We start from the raw sequence: 20,089 nt of genomic DNA, 5'->3' as shown, positions 1-20,089 counted from the left end.
AGAACTTATCAAACCAATTGGAAAATGTCTAGAATAGTTTCGGATTCACATTTAATGGGAGGGCTTGATCGTCGTTCTGTTTCAACCTTCATATGAATATAATTATCTGAAACCGACATTGCCTTTTATTAAACTGTAAAATCAAAGCGTTAAAACAAAACAAAAAACAGTCCATCTCATATTTTTTTCATGCTTTCTAATATTGTGAAAACGTTCCTAGGAACATTACGACCATAGTTTGCTAAAGGATTTATTGGAAATTCAAGGCAAAATTAGATCATGTGAAAGCACTTTCCGAATCCCATATTTGAACTTTATGTAACATTGTTTTATAATATTCTATTCTTGTAATTTTTCATTAATAAATACTGTTCAAACTAAACTATTGCACTTTAGTTTAGTTTTTTTAGAGCAGGATATGTTTACCCTTCCGGAGCACCTTAGATCACACCTAACCTTTTGGCGGGGTTAGTGTTGCTTATTCTTTAGTTTTCTATGTTGTGTCATGTGTACCATTGTTTGTCTTTTGTTTATTTTTGATTTATGAGTGTGACTGTCCCTCTGGTATCTTTCGTCCCTCTTTTAAATTAAATATATCTATTGTTTTTTCTCTCTCTCTAATTTCTTCTTATGCTAAATACTTGATAAAAGATCACTAATTGCTTTTTCTATATCGACCCTTGTAAATTCCCTTGACCCTGATCCTATCCAGACCATGGTTCGTTTTTTAAGGCCTCGGAATGAAACCCGGACAAATGGACACTGACATCTACAAATTCATGATTTTCCTATCGTAAATTGTGAGATTTTATGTGAATAATATATTATCGATCCTTACAGTGATGCAATTAATGGTGATTGCGCTAAACAAATTTAATATAATTATATTCATTCTTCGTAAAGAAATCTATTCTGAACGGTCCATTGTAAATAACAATGTCAGAAAATCTCATCTTAACATAGACAAAATGAAAACAATTGTGTATGATATCAACACTAAAATATCTTTTTGACAGTACTTTGTGTCCTAGTAGATTTGATCTTCTACCTTTAATGTCACATTGTAAGTTGTATTGTCAAACCCTATTTGGTTTCGATTGTTGGTCAGATCAGTATGGTAAATAGCTATATCTCGAACTTCTTCTACTTGCTTCTGGTGATCTGACATCCCATCTTTTGAGGTTTCTGTTTCAATTTCAACAATTTCACTGTAAACTTTCTCTTCACCCTGTGAAACATTGATTTTTGTATCCTCTTGTAAGACCCGACTGCTCAAGTCTTTATCATATTTCGTCACTGATGGATCGAGAACAAAGTACTCGCCTTGTGCCCCGACGGTGTTTGCAGGAATAATAATGTTTTCTTCCTTTTTTGTACTAGATTTACTACTTTCAAAATTTGCCATCTCAATTCGTTGGTCATCAGATATTAGTCTTGTTAGTTGTTCGCTTTTCTTCGTTGATCTGTAAAACATATAATTTTAATGTAATAACTGTGAAAAGACGAACAAAAAGACATTATTTACTTTCAACATTATGCCAGGTATCTAACAGCGAAAAAACACGAGTTGGTCAGAACAATACCCAAAGGAGTAGGTCCGGTAAGGACCGATTTTGGCCTCAAATTTCAGGTTCATCTGACAAAAGACTTTGACCACTTTTTAAACACTTAAGTGTCTATTTCATTTGAATTAATTAGTTTATGTGGAAGATTGTAACAGATTTAGTCATTAAAAACCATCCGATTCAAGCTCAAACATGAAAAATCTACCAAATATGCCGAATAAAGGCAACAGTAGAATACCGCTGTTCAAAACTCATAAATCCAGGGACAAAAAACAAAATCGGGGTAACAAACTAAAACCGAGGGAAACGCATTAAATATAAGAGGAGAACAACGACATAACACCGAAACGTAACACACACAGAAACGGACCAAGCATCAGACAAAACACCACGAGAATAACAAATATAACAAGAAAACCAAATACATGAATTTGGGATAGACAAGTACCGTGCCACGTCTGATCTCAATATCTCAAAAATAAGAGAAAACACAAACGACTCAACGTTAAAATGCAACACACACAGAAACGAACAATAATATAACAATGGCCATCTTCCTGACTTGGTACAGGACACTTTTAAAGGGGAATAAAAGTGGTAGGTTGAACCTGGTTTTGTGGCATGCCAAACCTCGCACTTTAATGGCAAAGTTAAATATAACATTGAAATGACAACATAATATTACAGGACTACAATACAAATAAATAGGAGAACATATTAGACAAAGAAAAACATGATTAATAGATAACAAAAAGCATCAGGTTTAAAATTCAATACGCCAAAAACGTGCCTTGTCCACACATGAATTACAAGTGACGCCCAGATATAAAAGATCGAAAGAGAAAAAAGTACAAAGTTGTACAGCACTGGAGATAAAAAGTTGAAAAGGTTTCGCCAAATACGAAAAATGTCATTTTTCAGTTGGTTTTTGGTAAAAATGAAAGTGGCCGCATCCGTGTTCATCCTCAACCTTTATATATGTTATGTATTATCATCAAATACAACTTACGTTTTAATATTAAGGATGAACACGAATGCGGCCACTTTCGTTTTACACGAAAACCGTCTAAAATTTAACTTAAATGCTAGAATTATGAAAATTTCAGTAATTTAGCAAGAATTAATGGTGCTAGTACCGGATAAATTTGCATTGTATTGTCAAAAACAGCCCATATTTATGTAGCAGAAGCATTCTACTGTCTAATGAATAACTAAAAGTTTACATTTTAACAATTTTGTAAAACTGCTATATTTTGGGGCCAAAAAGGGGTCTTACTGAACCTACTCCTTTATTGCAGTGAAACTTTTTATGACCCGACGTCATAATGATTGACCCGACGTTACATTTTCGTTAGCTTAAAAAGAATGGTTTCAAAATTAAAAACACACATATATAATCCGATAAATAAATTATCAGTTTCTATCATATTGATATAATTGTAAAATATTTGCTGCTCAATACAATTCGTGGTGTGGTTTTGTTGCAATGAGACAAATAATCACCGTAAATTGTATGACGTTGATATTAATTTTCCTTGATATGTGATTTCGTGCTTTTACCCAAAGTCTGCATACAACCTGATCGAAAATTTGTGATTCGTTGAACATTTCGAAAATTCATTCACACGAATCCACGAATAACACGGAAATTGGTAACCATCGAATAATAATGAATCCACAGTATAGGCCAACGAACGCCCTTAAAAAAATAGCATATCACAGAATAGCAAGCTATACAACCATTCGACATACCCTAATAGATCTTTGGTCCGATAACTATGGAGAGAACCTTGAACTCTACCTTCTTTTATTTGCTTCTTATGAACTCCTTCCAAATCTGTCGAAGATTTCATTTTATCTTCATCAATTTCATAGTAGACATTCTCATCACCATCTGTACTACTGCATCTTGTAATTTCTGGTAAATTCCGGTTCCTCAAGTCTTTATCATATTTCGTAATGGAGGGATCGAGAACAAAGTACTCGCCTTGTGCCTCGTCAGTGTTTTGAGATTTGTTTGTAGAAAGACTATGGTATTCTTCCTTGTTTGTACAGGATGTATTACTTTTTAGATTTGCAATCTCAAATCTCTGGTCCATAGGCTGTAATCTTGTTATGTTCTTTCGCTTCCTTTTCTTTGATCTGTTTAACATATAAGTAATAACTTGGAATAAGAAAAAGGATAAACATATAGATTTTAAATGCTGATCTGTATCTTACTACGAGAATATACGAATATTTGTGGAAAAATAGTGAGTTAATGCTGTAAATAAAGGCAACAGTAGTATACCGCAGTTCGAAACTCATACATCGATAGAAAAAAACAAATCCGGGTTACAAACTTAAACTGAGGCGAACGCATTAAATATAAAACCTTGTTTAAATCATAGCGTTTAAATAGATTATCACGATAAATTAATTACCAAAAAAGATATTTGCAAAAATACAAAATTTGATGATAAATTCAAAATGGAGGGAAATAATAAAACCTTAAAATATCAAACGCACGGTTATATCAATTAACAATTACTGTTCATAGTACCTTGGAACAGTATGGCTGATACATATATATGTTCCTGATAGTACATACATTTTCAGAAGAAAATGTGTTGTCAGACCTGAATTTATAGCACGATAAACCTACAACTTGTACGCCAATTTTTTTATTGACTGTTATAGTGACAAAATAGTGTGAGTAATCAACACTTACATTATTTGTTAAGACTGCAATTATTTGAATACATAGAAAAAACTTTATTCCCATACATCACATACACACAAATACTACTATCTTAAAAGTACAAGAAAAATCCGTTCAAATTAATTGAGGGACGAAAGATACCAAAGGGACAGTTAGTTGTATTTCATATGTTAATATATATCTCCCAATTGATACGATATTCCCGTGCTTGCATTTCCTATCACGATTTTCTTGATAGAGGGTTGATGCTCACAAGGAAGCTATTAAACCAAGAGTTCCAAATGGTGAAGTTGAAATCATCCCTTCGTAAATTTTACGGACGCCATCACGAGTTGGTTGACCGTTATGGAATTACCGTATCGCAAATGATATCGGATATGTTCCTTACGTCGTAACTACAATCCCCTTCCCTTTCCTGAATGTGACCTACCGAATTAGACTATTTACCGGATTTGTTATCACATAAGCAACACGACGGGTGCCGCATATGGAGCAGGATCTGCTTACCCTTCCGGAGCACCCCTAGTTTTTGGTGGGGTTCGTGTTGTTTATTCTTTAGTTTTCTATGTTGTGTCATGTGTACTATTGTTTTTCTGTGTTTTTTTCATTTTTAGCCATGGCGTTGTCAGTTTGTTTTAGATTAATGAGTTTGACTGTCCCTTTGGTATCTTTCGTCCCTCTTTTAATAGGAACCAAAACTGTGGATACGTACTTTTAGAAATGCAATACAACTAACTAAATAATCAAATGTTTCAGAAACAGACGTCAACAAGAATGTTTCGTCAGTACACGGATGCTCCATCCACACTATCATTTTCTATGTTCAGTGGACAGTGAAAATGGGAGGGCGGAATCTCTTATTTGGCTTTAAAATTAGAAACTTCGTATCATAGGGAACATGTATACTAAGTTTCAAGTTGATTGGACTTCACGTTCATCAAAAACTACCTCGACCAAAAACTTTAACATGAAGCGGGACAAACGAACGAACGAATTAACGGACAAACCAGAAAACATAACGCCTATAAATGGGACATTTATAGTGTGCCTTATTACTTTGAAATGTTACACTATTTTTTTCAGACAATGGGAAGGTTAGTAGCTATTAAAACGGTTGAACCCGCTGCATTTGCTTGCACCTATCCTAAGTCCGGAATTTGATGTTTTATTAAATAATAAAAAGAAGATGTGGTATGATTGCCAATGAGACAACTATCCACAAAAGACCAAAATGACACAGACATTAACAACTATAGTCACCGTACGGCCTTCTACAATGAACAAAGCCCATACCGCATAGACAGCTATCAAAGGCCCCGATAAGACAATGTAAAACAATTCAAACGAGAAAACTAACGGTCTTATTTATGTAAAAATAATTAAGTTGTTTGTTGATTTGGTTTATAAGTGTTTCTCGTTTCTCGTTTTTTATGTAGATTAGACCATTGGTTTTCCCGTTTGAATAGTTTTACTCTAGTCATTTGTTGACCCTTTATAGCTTGCTGTTCGGTGTATGTCAAGACTCCGTGTTGAATATCGTTAATTATTGGTGGATTAGATGGAGAGTTATCTCATTGGCATTCATACCACATCTTCTTATATCTATTTCAATGCAAAGGCATGCAAAATGAAAATAACACTCTATGACATTATACGTCATAATCGTATCTCTAGACCCACCTACACCAAAGAACACCCACATTAAAAAAACACTAAAAGCTGGAAACACGAATGCCGATCCATGTCAAGAAACCAATTTGAACAGTACAATGTGTATGAGATAATGTGTGGAGGTTAATTGTACTGATTAAAAGCATCAATACATATAAAGTATGCAATATTATCTTACCTCCTATACATTTCTAGGAATATGGTTGTTTAAGAGCGTCCTCGCGGAGACCGTGTATATTTGATATTAGGTTAGTAGGGAGGCGGGGCTTATTTCATACACGGTTAGTAGTGGTGTTACGTCCCTTTATATTCCATATTAGGTAAAAGGGAGGCGGGGCTTATTTAAAACACGGTTTGTACATGGTATTACTTCCCTTTATAAAAACAAAATGATACTAAAAAAAAGTCTTAAAGGGTTCAACAGACGAAGAAATTTATAGATAAGATGGAAATAAATTCATAAAACGCATTTAAACCTAACAAGTTGTTATTGTTGGCACCTGTTTTTGTAGGATCAATGGAAGTAGTTTCTTAATGCTAACAGGTATTGAAGACTTGACCATTTTGATAGGTCACAGGTCTAAATTTCACATGTCAAGATAGTCGGTAAGATAAATTTTAAAAGGCTGATATTATTAGTTACATAGTGCGCTTCGCTCTCACCCCATATGGAATTTACTGACCCCATGTATACCGTATTAGGTCACTAGCACACTATGTAACTAATAATATCAGCCTTTTAAAATTAGTTCGAAGCGCTCACTCATATGAAACGCTTGATATTGTGAATCACAATTAATACATAGCGTTATATGTTTCATATGTTAATGATTAATTGACAGACGATCAATTGTGACCATGTAGTTAAAACAATCTTCAAAAATTAAAACTAGTGCAGTCTCACTCTTAGAACAGGTGTCCAAGAGTACAACGTTATAATGAAGAAACAGAAAGTACCAAAAGAAAAATCTAAAGTTTATTGAATACGTTTTTATAAAAACAAACAAAAAGTTTGCAACACGCTACTAAAACAAATATATTATTTCCGATTGAACTTTGGAATTTTTAGTTAATCATTCGAAAATAACTTTACCTTCGTCTGTATACGAATATAATAACCAGTATGATCAGAAATAATATGATTGTGCCTGTTATTCCAACTGAGATACCAACTATTGCTCCAAGTTTAAATATTTCTGAAAAAAAAGAAAAACATCATTAACAAATAACATGCATATATACATGTAAAACTCATTTGACGCCTGGTGGCTATAGTTCAACATCTACAGATATGCAATTGTTATGAGATGTACAGGCAGATTTTTTAATAGTTAGTACATGTATATTTTACATTCATTATTGGCTATGACTGTCCTTAACAATATTTTATTTAGCTGCATTCTAAATGAGAAATCGTCCTCTTTGATTTCTGTATGTGGACATCATTCTGCGTTAACATTTTATCTTGAATTTTTTTCCTCTCATAAGTTCCTCGTTTATCGTAAATATATTGATTTGTTTGTTTTACCATAAAAAAAAATACACTGATATTGAACTATCCGAGGTTATCATACATTTCTATGTTAATCTTTTGACGAAACATGATTTATTAATCAAATTCAATCAGAAAATATATATATAGACGCAAAATTGCATAAGTGTTAATTTCATGTCGATAAATTTTATTGTGATTGGTTACATTTTGCTACCAACTTTTCATGAATATCGATATTTTCTAATTATTTCTTCGATAATTACTAGTGGAGTTATAAAACCACGGAAACAGTACGATGAATTTTCGTTTGACAACAAACGCTCATATTCGAAAAATGGTAAAAAAGAATTTAATGATTACACTTTTTTGTTGTTGTTTTTTTTTTCATTTCACTTGATAATATTTGTGTTCGTTTTGAGATTAAAGATACCTCAAGGTATTTCTTTGAAAACACAGTTTTTTCTCTTCATTAGGCAAATCATTTAATTGCATTTAACTGTTTTACCCGAGGTGGTGTTTCATTTGATACATACATTTTGAAAAAGAAGAAAATTCACATAAAGAAATTGTTCATTCTGTATGTTCATCTGTATGTTCATCTACATCATGTACATTTCCGAAATCAAACACATCCTCAATTTAAAGTATTTTTGTTTAATTGTAATTTTTTATCCACGGAACAGCAAATCTTTTGTAGCATGCAAAACTTGTCTTACCTCTACACTACCAATAATTTACCCACGCCTTTTTGGTACATTTCTACCCTCGTGCATATCAGTACTGTTAGGAAAGACTGAAAACTTATAATGTTATACTTTCAATGAAATCAGTACTGATTTTGTCAGTACTATTTCAGTACTGATTTTGTCAGTACTATTTCAGTACTGATTTTTTCAGTACTGTTTCAGTACTGATTTTGTCAGTAGTATTTCAGTACTGATTTTGTCAGTACTATTTCAGTACTGTTTCATTACTGATTTTGTCAGTACTATTTCAGTACTGATTTTGTCAGTACTATTTCAGTACTAATTTTGTCAGTACTGTTTCAGTACTGATTTTGTCAGTACTATTTCAGTACTGATTTTTATATATATATATGTATTTAAAGCATGGAATATGGAAAATGGAGTTTTCAACTTTTGAAGACCATATATTTACTTTAAAGAAAAATAATCATGCATTGATTTATTGTATTGTAGGGTGAGTGTTTCCTTTAGGTTTACATTTTAAGTAGTTTCGTTGTTCGTTTTATTGATATTACCGTTTTTATCGTTTTCTTTGTCTTCTTTCCTTCTTTTCCCTTTTCCCTTTTCCTTTTCTGTAGTTTCTTTGTTTTCATTGTTGTTATAACTGTCTGTGGTATGATCGTAATGTTCTACATCTAAAATAAAGAATCATCATTGTTCAAATTATTTTTGTTAGCAAACATACAGATTTCAGAAATTTATCGAAAGTTTTTGTAAATGTTCCTTAAGTTCATAAATAAACGAATGAAAACGCTCAAAGCCAATATAATTGAAATTCAATAATGAATAAGAACCAAACACTAAAGGATTAATGTGGGGATGTATTGTGGGAGTAAGATATAAATTGCTTGAATTCAATAGAAGGGTTTTACACTGCAGGCCCTTATATTCAATTATAAGTATAAAAGAAAACGCAAAAGAAGAAATTTACTACTTAATTTTTGTGCGCTTAAAGTAGCTTATGATACTGTCTAATATGTAATATCATTTTAATTTTGAAATATTGCTGCTTGATTTTTAGGAACTTTGATTGATTTTTCAAAATGACTTTGGGCAGTTCAACATTACTTTGGTCTTTTTGATTATGGAAATGATTTTTTTAAATCTTCTCAAAGTTACAGCTGCCAAATATGTATGAAATGAGAAGCAATTCATAAACGTGCAGTGACTAATTATCTTTCTTTCACTAACTATGAAAATAGTTTGATACTTTATTAAATAGAATTACTTAATATTTTCTAGGGGCTTTTACCATCTGTAATATCCAATGATCTTTCTGGTAATTTTTATAATAAACTATAATCGCTGTTACTTTTGTTTTATTATTGTGACGCTCGAGTGACTTACCCGTGCATTTTAACGTAAACGAGTTTATACGTGAAACTCACGTGAACTGTTGAACATGAGTTTCACATGATTCTCATTTCAAACTCACATGATTCTCATTTCAAACTCGCATAAAACTTTTTTTCATGGAATTCACATGAATTTTGAAAATACATTTATTCATATAACATATGTTTTCAATTTTGATTAAAACATGAAAACGCATTTGTGTTTAACATATCGTTAACTTCTTTGAAATTCACAGGAAAAATTCGATAACAGATTCATGAGAATTTCGATTCATGTAAAAATCATGTGGAAAGTTAACGCACGAATAAGATAGTTTGAGGTGAATTTCCCATTAGATTTATGTGAGAAAAATTTATCCGTGTAAAGCACGTAGACGTGTCAGTTATTGAATATGGTAAAAGCTTAGTAAATTTTTCTAGCTTGAATTTAGTGTGGCTTTTGAATGATGTTTCATTGACTTTTAACTTTTATAAATATATAGCAAATTTACAGATCTAACATTGTTGGGTTGATGTTTAGACGAGTTGTACATATATAATATATATTCGACCTGTTAGTCAAATGCGTTTTGTTTAAATATACTTTTTCACTTTTTTGGTCTTTTGGAAAATGTTGTTTGTGTTGTATTTAGACCCTTCTACAACGAATTTGTTTTACATGCACACGTATAAAAATTCATATATATTACTTGGATGGAGAATTGTCATATTGGCACTCATAACACATCTTCCTATATTTATATACTGTGGATTCCTTTTTGTTATTCGTAGAGTACTAATTATCATGATGTCGTAAGGAACGACGAACAACGCATTTAAACGAGTAACTAAATGCAAATTCCCCATCCCCCATTCCAAAGATGAAGTATTTTCCAAATCAACAAAAAATGGCACCAACGAAAACACTACTTAATTTCCACTTCTTACAGTCAATTGTGTTTTTTTCGTCTTGTTCGGTGTCATCAACTCCTCCATGTTCTTTGCTATTCATATTTTTGTTTTCATCGTCTGCATCACCGGATGTAGCATCATCGGAATTTGATGAATCTACAAAAAAAATTGAGATTAACTAAAATCTCTAACGCGCAGAGAACATATCCGTTCCGACCAATACTTCGTAACACTACACTCAATATCACCTCTGCCATGTGTAATATTAAGAGCAGTATTGCGGAGCATATACGGAATGTATCTGAACTCTGCGACGGAGATTGAATTCACCACACATTCCAAACCAGTTGCGGCTTTGTAAAATTATTGTAACCAATGAACCATTCATTCAAACATTAGAATCATAAAATCTGAGTTCTAAAGTTATCACCTTTAGGATAAAGGGTATTCTCGTCGTTAAATGATATTGCTGCAATAGTGGGTGAAAAAATATTCAAGATCGATTGTAAGCGAAATTACTCTTGTGAGAATCAACGGTATTTGAATATGAATGATGTTTTGTTACAAAATATATTTTGCATTTTTCAAAAAATACAATGAATTTAATTTGAAAAAAGAGGGTGTTTGCAAAATATATGCTTTTAATTTAGATTTGGAAGGACAAATTAAATCAATACCTGTCCTCTCATCGCAATATCAGTCTCTTTATGAAACATGTAACAAATAATTTCAAATTTTGTATCCTCCAACAGATGGTATACTTTAATATGAAAAGTTATGTATTCTGTACTATAATCATGATTCAAACCAAAATCTCTGATTTATATCACAGAAATCTATCGACATTAGTATATCATTCTATCTTCAATCAATCAATCAGATACACAAGCCTACTACTCTAAAGGCTACTGACTTAGATAAAGTTTATGATGAAAGGGTTAATATATGGTTGTGGGCACCTTGAATCAACCTGATCACTTACATTGACCGTCTTGAAACAGCACAATGCTAGACAAAAGTGTTCAAAGCAGTTAAAAAAAATACTCATCATATTCTATATAATTATACATTCAAACGAGAAAAGACACTAATTGCGGACAAAAAAGTACTTGTTGCTGAAATCTAGTTCAAAGTACAATTTCAACAAATCGATGTTGTTTCCAAGACTTTATAGTTAGTCAGTATACAAGTTTAAAACTCCATTAAAAGGTATTATATGATCATTTTCATTCCTTAACTACTGAAATATGTTTTATTTGTATGAAACCTCGTGTTAATTTAGGAATAACAGTACTGCAGTTGAAAAGTTGCCACCGTCAAATGTAGTTTTACTGAATTCTGATTCTGATGCATTACAAAAAGAAATAATACGTTAAAGCTTGAATGAAGGTATAAATTTTACATTAAAAAAAACCGCTAATCTTTATGAATGATTTGGGCGCAAAGACGTCATGGCTAAACGTGACGTCATACAAACGAAAACTAACAAACTGTAGGTTATTATATAAAAAAAGAAGATGTGGTATGATTGCCAATGGGACAACTATCCATAAAAGACCAAAATGACACAGACATTAACAACTATAGGTCACCGTACGGCCTTCAACAATGAGCAAAGCCCATACCGCATAGTCAGCTATAAAAGGCCCCGATAAGACAATGTAAAACAATTCAAACGAGAAAACTAACGGCCTTATTTATGTAAAAAAATGAACGAAAAACAAATATGTAACACATAAACAAACGACAACCACTGAATTACAGGCTCCTGACTTGGGACAGGCACATACGTAAATAATGTGGCAGGGTTAAACATGTTAGCGGGATCCCAACCATCCCCTAACCTGGGACAGTGGTATAACAGAACAACATAAGAACGAACTATAAAAATCAGTTGAAAAAGGCTTAACTCATCAGATGGACAAAAATGCAAGTGATTATGTTACCTCTACGATTAAAATTCGGGTAAATTTACATTAAAACGGTGAATTCGAGTAAGGTGTTATTTTTTTTTTTCATTAATATTGTCGAAATAGAACATTTGTTGATCCAATCAATTCAAAATTGCGGGTCCCTCCTCAGCTATGCCTGGTCAACAGTGGATTTGATGGTAACTTTTAGCCAATGAAAAATATTGTAACATACTTATTGCATTAAAATATTGATTCTTTTTCCATTTTTTTTAATTTGAATTTATTGTTGGTACTTTTTACCTATATGATTAGCGCTCCGCTTTTGCCGATTCTGTAGTTCTTCTGCAATAAAAAAAAAAAAAGAAGCATAATTAACATTATGTAATCAATTGATAGACTTGCAATATTGATGTTAATGGGTCATGTTTCTAAAATTCACCAAGAATGGTCGTGGTACAATGGATGGTTACTAGTAGAAACGACGATACAATGTGTAATAACTGTAACAATACAACTCTTTATAAAGAGCGAAAAAGAAGCATCAAAAACTTTTAGACGTACAACTGAGATAGTTATGTGTTCAGAACTTACATGTTTTTTTTTCCATATCGAGAATGGACCATTTGGTTACAACTATAACTATATTTGCGCACATTGAAATAGAATGGAAATTTTGTTCGTTATTTGCTTACCTATGAAAACAGACAATAATTCTCTGCAGTGTTTGTCTGAACAACTGTTGTTTCCAGCGCATTTTGTACATGGAAGCTTTGACTGCTCCACCAAATATTCCTTTGTTAAGTTCTCATGCATGGCTGTATATTAAAAATGTATATGAAATGATACAACTTGTGCAATGGAATATTTGATATCTTTAGCGACACGAGATGTTTGAATAAACTTTCTCAATAACAAAATTTTTACTTCAAATGTTTTTAACTTGGACATGAATAAGCAACAAAAACTAACAGTCAAAATTACAACATTTTTTCAAGGTAGAGGTGCACCATTAAAAGAGATTTTTACCAGTTGTAACCATAATTCTCAAGCAAACAAGTAAGTATTAAAAACACTTTGTAAATTGTATGCGTTCGAAGGAATTTTCTTCGTAAATAGAGTTTAAAGATAACATTTAGTTTAGATAGTTCGACCAATAGTTTCTAAATATTGTCATAATTTATTTACGGAAAAAGGATTTAACATACGTATTTTTCAAATCTTGTCAGTTACTGATCACTGACTTCTGAACTGAGGATACATTTAGGAGTAATGTTGACTGCCAGCAGTAACGACTCAATTTTATATAATGAAATAATTAAGTTTCATATCCGCTTTTTATTATAAATTTACCATTATTGGGACGGTCAGAGGAAGGACAATACGATCCCATATAAGTATTGATAAAAAGATGACAAACAAAAAAATGTATTCCTAATTAAATTTCGGTATGTTTTGTATGTTGATGTGTGTTTTGTGAATTAGGGAATTTTTCTAATACGAAACAGTCGATTCTAAATGAATTGTGTGTGACTGTTGTTATTTATAATTTGCTTATGAAATATGATAGTAATATAAAAGTAGCAGTCTTAATGCAGAGATGGGTATGGTTACGTCCAATTTAATTGATTAAATTACAATTACTTTGTCGATTGTACAGTAAAATTAAATGAATGATTACATCATTTCTCAATGTAACTGATTAAATTTATGCTTAAATTACAAGTAATCATGACAACATCTGATTACAAAGAATTTAAAAATTACCAATTTCGATAATGTAAAAGAAATGAAGGCTTAATACATGATAATTCTCATATCATTTGCAAATCTATAAATAATTGAATTTAATTGGTCAATTATTATTTTTCTCTTGGTTTACACTTCGGTAAACCATATTTCCGAAACTACTTTTGTAATCTATTTATACACGATCCTGGGATTTTCAACAAATTGAGATTATAAAACAATTGCATAACAGTTGTTTCTATTCTTATGCATATATGACAAAAAAGGAATAAAATAAATGCACTTAAGCTTCGAAAATGTATTAAAAAACAATAAATAAGATTCCGCGAAATTTCATGAAGAATTTGGCAAACTTACGTCCTGGCAAAACACAACGTCATACGAATGAAAAGTTTCAATGGTAATATTATTTGTTACATGAACGTTTCAAATTCGAATAATATTTAGTTAAAATGAAGTTTTTGAGGTAGGTGCTATTTTATTTAGATTCTGTTGCATTTATTGGACATTAATTGTTTTTAGCAAGTCAAAATGGCGGCTTACTGCTTAGCTACAACTAAATCAAATCACTCAAAGGTGTCATTTATTTTAGATAGTTCAACCAACAGTTTTTAAATATTGTCATAATTTATTTACTGAAAAAGAATTTAACAAACGTATTTTTCAAATCTTGTCAGTTACAGATCACTGACTACTGAACTGAGGATACATTTAAGAGTAATGTTCACTGGCAGCAGTAACGACTCAATTTTATATAATGAAATAATTAAGTTTCATATCCGCTTTTTATTATAAATTTACCATTATCGGGACGGTAAGAGTGAAAACAATACATTCCAATATAAGTATTGATAAAAAGATGACAAACGAAATAATTTATTTCTTATTAGATTTTGATAATGCTTTGTATGTGTTTTGTGAATGCGGGATTTTTTCTAGTTCGGAACAGTCGATTCTAAGTGAATTGTGTGGACTGTTGTTATTTGTGTTTTGCTTATGAAATATGAAAGTAGTATAAAGGTAATAGTCTTAATGCAGAGATGGATCTGGTAACGTTCAATGTAATTGATTAAATTACAATTACTTTGTCGATTGTACAGTAAAATTAAATTAATGATTACATAATTTCTCAAAATAACTGATTGAATCGATGATTAAACTACAAGTAATCATGACAACATCTGATTACAAAGAACTTCAAAATGACCAATTTCAATAATGTTAAAAAATGAAGGTTTAATACATGATAATTCTCATATCATTTGCATATCTATAAATAATTGTATTAGATTGGTCAATTATAATTTTTCTCTTGGTTTACACTTCGATAAACCATGTTTCTGAAACTACTTTCGAAATCTATTCATACGCGATCCTGGGATTTTCAGCAAATTGAGATTATAAAACAATTGCATAACAGTTGTTTCTTTTCTAATGCATATATAACAAAAAAAAGAAATAAATAAACTCATCATAGATACCAGGACATAATTTGTGTATATACGCCAGACACGCGTTTCGTCTACAAAAGACTCATCAGTGACGCTCGAATCAAAAAAGTTAAATAAGCCAAATAAAGTACGACGTTGAAGAGCATTGAGAACCAAAGTTCCTTAAAGTTTTGCCAAATACAGCTAAGATAATCTATGTCTGAGGTAGAAAAGCCTTAGCATTTCAAAAATTCTAAATTTTATTAACAGTTAATATATAAATATAACCATATCAATGATAATTCATGTCAGCATTAAAGTGCTGACTACTGGGCTGGTGATACCCTCGGGGAAATCATATTCCACCAGCAGTGGCAACGACCCAGTGGTAGCAAATGAACTCATCATAGATACCAGGATATACGTCAGACGCGCGTTTCGTCTAGAAAAGACTCATCAGTGACGCTCGAATAAAAAAAAGTTAAAAAGTCCATAATAAATGCACTTTTAAGCTTCGAAATGTATTATAAAAATAAAATAAGATTCCGCGAAATTTCATGAAGGATTTGGCAAATTTACGTCCTGGCAAAACACGACGTCATACGAATGAAAAGTTTCAATGGAAATATTATTTTGTTACATGTACGTTTCAAATTCGAATAATTTTTAATTAAAATAAGTTTTTGAGGTAGGTGCTATTTTATTTTAGATTCTGTTGCATTTATCAGACATTATTTGTTTATAGAAAGTTAAAATGGCGGCATACTACTTAGCTACAACATGTCATTGTGCTTTTGATGATAAGTATAGCAGCCATCAAACAAATAATGTACATTAATAATCGCGTATGTTTGGCTGAAGAATTATAAGGATTAAACACATTTTTTGCTAGAGGTTATTGATGTTTAAACCGGGTCTCTTACTCACAAACTTGACATAAAAGTCCGAAACTTTTATTCAGTTTGTGAGTTAATCGCCCCGGTTTACACTTCAATAACCTCTAGAAAAAATGTGTTTAATCCTATATAATATAACTGTAGAACCTTTGTTAGAAAGGATTTTTTATTTGATAGGTTATAAAATAATAACTTCTTTAATTTATTGTTATTGCCTAACTGATTTAGGATGCATGACGAGATGTATTCTTCTTTTGCCTTTTTATGTCCTTTTTTGTTTAGTTTGTTCTTCAATATTTGTATTGCGTTTTAGATTTAATAAGTTGGTCTCGATGATCACTGAATAGACATTAATTGTAGAAATGTGAATCTCTAGCAAAAACATTGGTATCGTCGATTTAATAATTTTGACGAAAATTTTGATAAGACTCATCAGTGACGCTCATATCAAAATATGTATATAGCCAAACAAGTACAAAATTGAACAGCATTGAGGATCCAAAATGTCCTAAAATTTTTGTAAACAGGAAATTTATAAAATTGACCCAATTATTGATATTCATGTCAAGACTGAAGTGTTGACTACTGGACTACTGGACTGGTGACACCCTCGGGGACGAAACGTCCACCAGCAGTGGCATCAACCCAGTAGTGTAAATAGTTATCAAAGGTACCAAGATTATAATTTTGTACGCCAGGCGCGCGTTTCGTCTACATAATTGTCAGTGACGCTCATATCAACATATTTATATAGCCAAACAAGTACAAAGTTGAAGAGCATTGAGGATCCAAAAATTCCTAAAAGTTGTGTCAAATATGCCTAAGGTAATCTATGCCTGGGATAAGAAAATCCTTAGTTCCAAGAGCTTTTCATGATATATTTCGTCTTTTAAATTTCATAGCAGCAAATTAAACAACATTCGACTTTTGATGTCCATTTCTATAAAGCTCGGCTTATGATACCCCAAGGGACTTATATGATTTACTAAAAAGACTTTTTCTATTTTTTGGGGGGAAATTACAAATGTTGTATAATCTATAAAACTTGGGCGACAGTAGTTAACCGATGTTCAAATCGACCTATATAAAATATAAGCCTAGGTAATAGCAAATGATTTGCATGCATATTAAGAGGTTTAGTTAGCTATAAAACCAGATTAAATCCACGATTTTTTGCATAAGAAAATGCCTGTACCAAGTCAGAAATATGACAGCTGTTGTCCATTCGTTTGATGTGTTTGAGCTTTTTGTATTGCTATTTGATTAGAGACGTTCCGTTTTGAACTCAGAGTATATTGTAATTTTCTTTTTATATTCAAAATACTGTAAGTTTTAAAATCTACTTAACCCTGTGAGTTGAAATAATTTAAGGAATTTGATCTTTACTGTCTGCACGGCGAGCACTCAGTTTTCGTAAGTATAGGCAGAATGTTTGTGATCAGATTTATCATAAATCTATTTTTTTTTATATTTCTAGCTTGCTGTTTGAATCTCCGGTTTGTTGTTTTCATATTAAGCAAAATCTTAAATGAATATTTTAGTAGTCATATATGTTAAGAGAGAGAAAAACATTGCTCTTCATCTACTTTTTTCAGTTTTCAGTAGATTTATCTAACTCACTTGTTAATCTTCCATGAATCACAGTCAAGTTTATTTCATAAAAAGTGAAATAACAGAAATACTGAACTCCGAGGAAAATTCAAAACGGAAAGTCCCCAATCAAATGGCAAAATCTAAGCATAAAACACATCAAACCAATGGACAACGACTGTCATATTTCTAACTTGGTACAGGAATTCTCAAATGTAGAAAATGGTGGATTGAACCTGGTTTTATAGCGCTTAACCTCTCACTTGTATGACAGTCGCATCAAATTCCATTATATTTAAGACGATGCGTGAACAAAACAAACATAAAAGAAAAATTGTTATAAAAGGGATATAGCCATCAAAACCGTGTTACAAGCTCAATCAAAACAAAACAAACAAATATATAACAAAAAAGCACCAAAATATAAAATTAAATAACCACATGCATTACTACTTATATGTGTATAAAATCAAAACAAATGACTGCATTTCGAGGTTCCGTGATTTGATGTGGGAATGTTCACACGGGGAGAGATATCAACTAATTTTTGTCTTTAAAAGAGTTAATATTATAATAGAACAATAACATCATGACTTATACTAGAACAATAACATATATGGTGGAATGTTATAAGTACAAAACTTCGTCATATGTATCACAAAAACACAAAAAGTAGCACGTGCAAAGCACACCAGCAAAAAATAATAGATATTACAAACAACACATTTATATAAAATAATTTTGTAGTTAAAAGTATTTTCAAAGTTATAATAAATCATTAAGATAATGACCTTTTAATAGAACAAAAACATAATGATGGGATGTTTAAAAATACACAGTATCATAATTAAACGAACATTTGTTTGAACACTTATCAGACCAAGCTAAATAGAGTTCTTTAAAATCGTGTTATTATTTTTCAGTGTTCCGTTCTTCCATTGTTTTTCACTTAAACTTGATATATTTCCCTCTGTTCTAATTTGAAACCCAGATTTGTTATTTCTTACAATTAATTGATGTCTTTGGAACAGCGGTATACTACTGTTGCCTTTATTTATTCATGTTATTTGTTAAGTATTTAATAAATGGAGTTGTATTTATAAACAATTATTAGTTAAATGCTTACCGGTTTGAATCACCATCTTTATTTTTTCCATGCAGCCTTTTTCGTTGTAAAATTTTCTATGAACGCATGAAAACAACTCGGCGACGCCATTATATCCTTTGCAATGCCAATTTATTGTGTTTGTTTCTAAACCTAAAGTATTTCAAAATATAAATATAAAACTTTAAGCTATTCATCAGCAACTATTTGTCTAAAATTGCAAATATTTTCAATTCTTTCATTCAGGTAATTCATAACTAGGTATTTAGATTTATAGAACACAGATTTACTTGTTTTATTGTAAAACCATCTATAAACAAAACAAAACCAAATCAATAAAACTATGAATTATTTTTTAAGCTGAGTATTGAGTACAAAACAAAAATGGTAGTAATATATAAATTTACAGAATTGTAGTAGATCTATATTTCAGGACAACTTGGTAGGAAATAATCATAAAAGTTGGTTCAAAATTCGCTAAATTGTTGTAATATACAAACAAAAAAAGTTCCTTCATAAACTGAAGATCTATGTTATGACTTTCCTTGTTAAAACTGTTCCTTGTAAGGCAATCACCATGCATGTGTTTTCTGAATATGATGTGTCCCTGAACAGTATCAATTTTTCAAGATTTCGATATTTTTGATTGTTTTTAAATAGTTTAGCTTTACATTTTACTTATCTTTCGTTTTCTTGATTTTCTGAGACAATGGTAGAGAGATCGTAGTTTTTTGGCTTAATCTGTGTTAATTATTTTCCGGTTTTAAGGGTGCTAGGATTATTTAAGTTTAATAGCAGTCCTTCACGTTTTAAACATTTTATTTGGAAAGTCCAATAACTTACCTTTTCCATAAATTCCAGTTAAGACGTGAAAAACAACAACACAAGAAAGAATGTCCATATTCCTGATCATGAGGATAGACATGAGAAATAAATAAGTGTGATGGTTCATAGATCATATTTTTTAAATACAAATGAAATTTGT

The 20,089-nt window shown here is 31.3% G+C and overlaps 1 protein-coding gene across 2 annotated transcripts; it reads right to left on the bottom strand.

Annotated features, from left to right (window-relative positions):
- Positions 1 to 843: 843 nt before the first annotated feature.
- On the bottom strand, positions 844 to 20,089 carry LOC139489284 (myb-like protein X). Of its 2 annotated transcripts, none has more exons than XM_071275557.1 (9): positions 19,948 to 20,089; positions 19,126 to 19,257; positions 13,030 to 13,152; positions 12,638 to 12,679; positions 10,461 to 10,580; positions 8,694 to 8,813; positions 7,031 to 7,133; positions 3,318 to 3,707; positions 844 to 1,463 (listed from the first exon to the last, which is right to left on the bottom strand). In XM_071275557.1, exons 1-9 carry the CDS (start codon positions 20,054 to 20,056, stop codon positions 1,028 to 1,030), a joined length of 1,575 nt encoding a protein of 524 aa, XP_071131658.1. In that variant the 5' UTR covers positions 20,057 to 20,089; the 3' UTR covers positions 844 to 1,027. The 2 variants fall into 2 exon arrangements, with proteins under 2 accessions (XP_071131658.1, XP_071131659.1); XM_071275558.1 differs by having other exon boundaries at positions 1,294 to 1,463; positions 3,367 to 3,707.

This window comes from Mytilus edulis, chromosome 9 (assembly GCF_963676685.1).
Source record: "Mytilus edulis chromosome 9, xbMytEdul2.2, whole genome shotgun sequence".
NCBI classification, from domain to species: domain Eukaryota; kingdom Metazoa; phylum Mollusca; class Bivalvia; order Mytilida; family Mytilidae; genus Mytilus; species Mytilus edulis.
Note: the sequence above shows the minus strand (reverse complement) of the source record. Positions and strands in the feature narration are given on the sequence as shown.